This window comes from Propithecus coquereli, unplaced genomic scaffold, assembly GCF_000956105.1.
Source record: "Propithecus coquereli isolate 6110/MARCELLA unplaced genomic scaffold, Pcoq_1.0 Scaffold199, whole genome shotgun sequence".
In the NCBI taxonomy this organism is placed as follows: domain Eukaryota; kingdom Metazoa; phylum Chordata; class Mammalia; order Primates; family Indriidae; genus Propithecus; species Propithecus coquereli.
In genome coordinates, this window is record NW_012144855.1 from 2,375,740 (window position 1) to 2,382,651 (window position 6,912).

At 36.4% G+C, this 6,912-nt stretch overlaps 1 protein-coding gene across 1 annotated transcript in view; it reads right to left on the reverse strand.

The window, feature by feature from the left end:
* The window catches only part of ABCB4 (ATP-binding cassette, sub-family B (MDR/TAP), member 4), an 80,206-nt gene that overhangs the window by 40,387 nt on the left and 32,907 nt on the right, over window positions 1–6,912 (reverse strand). Inside the window, exons 6-9 of the mRNA XM_012643513.1 lie at window positions 5,595–5,786; window positions 4,274–4,445; window positions 3,120–3,244; window positions 470–641 (exon numbers count right to left, since the gene is read on the reverse strand). Coding sequence (XP_012498967.1) covers window positions 470–641; window positions 3,120–3,244; window positions 4,274–4,445; window positions 5,595–5,786 — 661 coding nt within the window. The remainder of the gene's footprint in view (window positions 1–469; window positions 642–3,119; window positions 3,245–4,273; window positions 4,446–5,594; window positions 5,787–6,912) is intronic.

Consider the following 6,912-nt stretch of genomic DNA (forward strand, 5'->3'; position numbering starts at 1 on the left):
GCATGCCTGTAGTCCCAGCTACTCGGGAGGCTGAGGCAGTAGGATTGCTTGAGCCCAGGAGTTTGAGGTTGCTGTGAGCTAGGCTGAAGCCACGGTACTCTAGCCCGGGCAACAGAGTGAGACTCTGTCTCAAAAAAAAAAAAAAGAAAAGAAACTCAACAGCAGAATAAGGATAGCTTCAATTCATATTTGTGCATTCATAAATTTATTCCATTCTTATTTCCTTTCATATGTTGTATATATTTCTCAGATGGTCTAACCACATGATTTTTTTCTTGTCCACATTCATAATTATGCCTTGTATATTCTAGAAAGCCAGCTCTGCCCACAGGACAGAGCAAAGATTCACCAAAAGACCAAAACCAATAATCATGCTCATCCTTCAAAGAGGAGGGATATGAAAGAAAAGAGAAGGTAGATGGAGAAATAATCTTTTCAGAGTCTTCATAAATACTGGAAAACTACTTACTGTCATAGCATTTCCAATAGTATATTCTTTTGCTATAACTAGAGTGGATCCATACCAGAAGGCCAGTGCATATGATGCATATATAAACAGGAAGGAGATGCCCATGGAAATGTTAGCTGAAATAGCTTTTTTAATTCCGATCTTTTTGGCATTTTCCAAATGTTTCTGATACCTACCAGAAAACAAGATGGGAAATGTTATAATGAAGGATAACAGTACATAATCTGAGCCATGTTCACCTCCTATATAGTTGGAGGTTTAAGTAACAAAGCGATCAGGGTAATAAACCCATCATAAGACCCAGCTTTCTGGGAGTTGAACCAATTCAGGATCAGCCAAGATTAGAACACATCCAAGCTTTCTCATTACTGGCCTGGACCCATCTCCTTTGGTGCCTACCAGGCCAACCAATGTTCCTTTGGCTGTTCCAGAATTGAAATCTCACCCCTGGGATATGAAACAGCTTTCCCATTACCTTCATGGCCAGCATCACAAGTCAGGGTTAAGATGGAAGGAGAGAAACCAAGCCAACCGAGAATTAATTGTAAACACTACTGAGCCTCTTAAACAGATTCTTAACTTAGGTCAATGTTTCTTCTCTGAAGAACAGAAAATCTCCCTCATACCCATGAGATGAGGGACAGAAATTTCATTTGTTCTTGTACAGAAACCTGGGCTTCACTCTTTGATTTTTTTTTTAATCAAGCTGACCTTCATCTTTTAAGCCAGGTACAAGATTATAAAGTGGTCACTCCTTAAGGGATATGGGTTCTTACTCAATTTTTCTAGATTTTACTTTCATCATCCATAAAATGGAGTTAATAATGCCTGCCTTGCAAGATAACTGTGAGGTTGATAGATAATTACAGAAAGTAGTTAGTACAGTAGCTGATAAATAGTTGACAAACTTGGTAATCCCTGTTACTATTATTATTACTGTATTTGTATTAGATTTTCATTTCTTCTGGATTTTGCCCTTTCTATTACTATCACATTTTTGAATAGTAATTCAAATGCATGTTACTGGCTGCTTGAATTTGATATAGTTACGTATGCCTAAAATGGTTCTGTTAAATTACAATATATTTCGCCTCAAATTAAATTAAATCTACTTTTCCATGCTTTACCCAAAGAGTGTGTAAAATTTAATTTGGGCTCCCTGAAATTGGGAAAAAAAATCCAGCAGATATATAAGGAGACTTTGGGGGAAAATTTCACACAAATTAGGGTGCTTCTCTTTGTATCCAAAAAACCAACACCACCACTTTTCTTATAGTTTAACCAAATGATATGGGAATTCATTGATTTTTTAAAAATATATTCTGCCACCAAAATGTTTGTCTCTTTAGTTACATAAAGCACTCAGCTCTTCAGAGTATCTCCTGCATGCTGGGTGCTGCGTTCACGTAGGAGACAGCCAGCATGCCGCGTGCAGCGCTGTGGTTACTCCTGTGTGGCTGGGCCTCAAGGCGTGTGCAGGAAGATTTACGTCTGCCCCACGGTGACACAAGGCTGCAGTGACAGCAGTGGACATGTGATTACCTTCACTGAGTCAGCGTGCTTACCGGGGCTAATGGAGCGGCACTGATTACACTGACATCCTGAGGTCCAACTGAGGGTTAGTGTGGTCTGTGTGGACTATAGTGTACAGGAAGCAGCAGTGAGAGAGAAAAAAGGAAGAGGTTAGAGAACCAGAAACATGTTGGCTTTGAAGAGGAATTAAGGAATAGAAAAGTAGAAAATGAAATGGAGGGGATTAGGGAAACTTTGTTTTTAATGCTGGACAATTTCCAGACAATTTTTATTTCAAAGAGTTGTGGGTATCGGGAGTTCCGTAGAACAGTCAAAGAAAACATTTCACATGGAATCATACCTCAACTATATTAGGGAATATTACTGTTTCAATAAAACATTAAATATTTATTAATATATTTACAGAAAGCAGAATAGCTTTTTTCATGGGTGTGTACTTATCCCCAAGCTCATTGAGATGTACACATTAGATATGTGTATACAGCTTTTCATATGTCCATGTCAATCATACCTCGATAAATTTATTTTTAAAGCAATTGTCCAGGGTCTCAAGCACAGGACCATGAAGAAGGGCTTACAACATGTCTCCAGAGGCTTGTAAGTTTGCCAGGCTTATCCTGGACCTTTAAGGCCGAAAGCCGGAGGCCAAGGTGGGAAGCCTTGCCTCATCCTTATGGAAGACCTACATGGCACCACAGAGAATCCTGGGCTATAACTGGGAGGTCCACATATCCTTAGGTTTTTGTCTTCTATATTCCAGTTTATGGTCATTAAAGGAGTAAAAAATAAATAAAATATTTTGATAACTATTCTTTAATATAATTGGTTTCCTTTGTAACCCTACGTAATTTGTTCTATGCATTTAAAAACATTATTCTAAGAAGGGAGTCCATTTGTGTTATCAGATGGCCAAAGGAGTCCATGGAACATAAAAGGTTAAGAACCCTGCTTTATAGCCTGACACTAAACTGCAGCCATCCGTGAAGGGTGCTTATATTTTGTCAGGGGGGAAGGTTAATATTAGGAAAGGGAAAGTAATAAACACATACCACAAAAGAATGAGCAACAAAATATAAAATTGCATTCTTTGCACTAGTGGACAAAGAACCTTCCCGACCTTTCCAGCTCTTTGTTCTGGCCCCCGAAAGCTATCACAGTCTTGATTGCCCCCAGAGCCTCTTCTGCCACAGCTCCTGCTTTTGCATATGCAGCTAGCTCTTTGTCACTAAATGTCGAGAGTATCTGGACAGAAAAGAAACAGTAATGACTTTTGTATGGGGAGAAAAGTTAAAAGACAGTCTGGTCAACTCTTTAACCTACTTTTTCTTTCCAAACCTTATCCTTTACCAAACGTTAAAGTCAGACAGCAAATGACAAGCAGTGTACTAGATCCAATGGCTGCTTCCACCTCCTGCAAAGGCTAGATATGATCCACCTTGGTGATAGACTCCCCAAAAATAGTGGGGGGAGGAAATCTACACATAATTCTCTCAATAGCATTTTTGGCAATGCTCCACATCTACTATGTTTTTTTCTGTTAATTGTAAGGTAAAATAAAATAAAACTTTACTGCTTTGAAATGATTTACCATCATTTCCTTTATTGTGTCACAATTATTAATTACTATAAAAGTGCTTCCAGACCTACTCATGCACATTCTGTTTAGCTATTCTAATAAGATAGCTAAACAAGATGTTTCAGGAGAAAAGTAAAGGAAGAATCAAAACAAAAGAGATACAAGTAGTTCTCTAAGTAAATCATCAACCTCAGAATGAGCAAAAATTGCCAGCAAAATTACTCAGTTTTGAAGTGTTGGCTGAAGTAGAGAAGGTTTTCTATATTTTATTGCAAGGCAAAACTGGCAGAGTGCCACTTGACTATCACAGGTAACAATTAGAAACAAATAGTACAAATAATTTAAAAATTTTATGTTCATGTAATATTTGGGAGAATGATATATTTTAAAATTGTGTTTCCTTAAATAAAGACATAACCCTACATGTCATTTAAACCACTACTAATACTATGCCAAAAAGATTTACCCAAAGAAATAAGAGCAGTGCCAAACACCTGTATTTGAGGTAAGAACTATGAAATTGTGAATCATGTTAAAAATTAATTTCCTTACTAAAGCACCATGTTAACAACATGCTTCTGTATGTGGTTTCAACTGATGTTCAACACAGATCTGTATAAGTACCAGACTCCTGCATACTAAAAATGACTATATGTGGAGAGTAACACACAGGAAAATGCCCAGGTTTCACATACCTTTGCCCAAATGGCTGCAGAGAGTCCCAGGATTGGGCTGATGGCCATTATCACAAGGGTGAGTTTCCATCCTCTAATGAACCCCACTATAAATCCTGAAAAAAACGTGGCTACTGCTTGAAAGAACATTCCAACCTTGTCACCAATTCCTTCACTGATTTTGGAGATGTCACTAAAAAAGATCACACCTAAATGGTTACAGGCAGGAGGTCTTCGGTCGAAAAGATGAAGTAGACATCTAACAAACACATAGACAAGTAAAACTTGTTCATACTACTTTAAACCTCTTTCAGAGTCTTAGTCTCTTTAATGATATTTTCCCCACCAAAATACTACACAAAAAAGAAATTCAGGATTAGTTATGCTTCTAAGAAGTTAGTATCATTAAAGTTGATACTATTAAATGAGTCAATCCTATTAGAGAAGCACTAACATTTTGAGTACATTTGTTCAAAGCAGAGAGTTAGGAAGGGCATTGCAATGGTAATAGGGAACAGTAATAGGGAAGAATTACCATATTTCCTATTATAGGGAAGTAATAGGGAAGATGTCTTTGCTGCTACCCTTGTCCTTATTCTCAACCCTGTCTCTTCTCAACATAGCAGCCAGTGTGTGATCCTTTGAAAATAAAAGTATGTCCATGTTATTCCTGAGCTCAAAAACTTCTAATGGCTGCCATTCCACTCAGTGATAGCTGAAGTCCTTACCAAGGCTTACAAGGCCCTATATGTCTCGATCTTCCCTCCTTTGTTGACATCATTTGCTCACTATGTCCTTGCCAGCACTCTCAGTCAGAAAAAGTTTATCATCTATCTCCCCCTACTGGAATGTAAAGCACCAAAAGGACAGAGATCTTTGCTTTGCTCACTGATATATCACAAACACCTAGAATGGTGCTTAGCACAAAATAGGCCCTCCAGCATTTGTTGGATAAGCGAAGAGCCAGCAAGTCTGAAGCAAGTCTCTTTGTGAATTAGTTCGATCATTTATTCATTCATTCACCATCTTTATTGAGAGCCTAGTCCCTGTCAGGCCCTACAGTAGTCAGCTCCATGAGAAACAAACAAGTGTAAGACTGAGCTCAGTCCTCAAATGAACCTACTATATACACGGGGGGCAAGCTAACGGATATGGAAAACACATGGTGGCATAGGCTGTAGATGCTGCTAGAAATGGCTAGAAATGACCGTCACATGATCCATTTCTAATATATATCAAATGCTTAAGCTAGTTTTTTTTTTTCATTTAAAATCTTCCCTTGACAAATTTTCACAGAGTGGTTAATTTCTTTATGAAAGTGTGACATTAAGAATACACTTACTCTGTTAGACGTGTATTGAGTTCAGTGATGTCGTTGATGTCAAACCAGCCTATTTCCTGTCGTAGAATAGCATGAAAAAACTTTTGCCTAATTTTCCTAATCTGTCGGCCAGCTGCCAACGTCCAAAATGAAACTTGTATATAGGCAGCAACAAGAACTCCAGCACCTAATCCTGAGTAGTAATATGCATATCTGGAAAACAATTAGAAAGGTTCTTTTAAATACTGTGCTTTATTCATCTCTGTCAGGAGAAATTTTCAGAATTGGGAATTAATCTGTTTATTAAACTGATCACGAAAACTGTATAGGACATTACAACAAATTCTAATTTATACACATTAAAATTTTTTTCTTTACTTAAGTTATAAGATAAGCTCCATGATGGCAAATCTACGTATTTACTTGAACTATTAATATTGGCCAAAGAAAACATAAATTTTTGTTGTTAACTGCAAAAAAAGATGTTAATGATTCATTTTTAACTGATACTGATAATTGGTAGATACAATTTAACTCTTCTTTCATAATTGTATTCTAGATTTTCATATCTTATTGTACTGAAAAGTTCACTACTATTCACATACTGCAAATATAGGAATAAACAAATTGAACATGTGAAGTGGTTCTTAGTGTAAGTTTTTCCATATTCTTTTTAAATATTTTTCATGTTCTTTATACAAGGAACCAAAAAAACTTCTTCCTATTTGTCAGAATTTGGAAATATTTTTTAAAAATATGATAAAATGTCATGAATTCAAACTAATTTGAAATGAAGGTTTAACCAAATTAGTAGAAAGTTAGTATCTTTAAAAATAATATACTTCAATACTTTCAAATATATTTTAGATCTAATTTTATGAAATTTTTCCAGATAGAAGCCTTTCAGGCCTGCTTTTGCATACAGATAACACTCATTATAATCAGCAATTAATTAATATGCGAACATACAAACATTATGTTATAGGCTTTTGAGACTGTTGAGAAAACTAAAGGAGGGAGAAATGCTATAAATGGCATTACTAGATCAGCTGACAAAATTGGAATACAGATGGTATATTAGATAAAAGTATAGTATCAGTTAAATTTACTGAAGTGGATAACTTCACTGTGGTTATATAAGAAAATATCCTTATTTTTAGGAACCACACTGCAGTAAAGGACCATGATGTATGCAACTTATTTTAACTTGGGGGGCTTAGGGACACAAATGATAACAATAGGTGAATCTGGGTAAAGAGTATATAGGTACTCTTTGTATATTCTTTTTTTTTTTTTTTTTTTTGAGACAGAGTCTCATTTTGTTGCCCTGGCTAGAGTG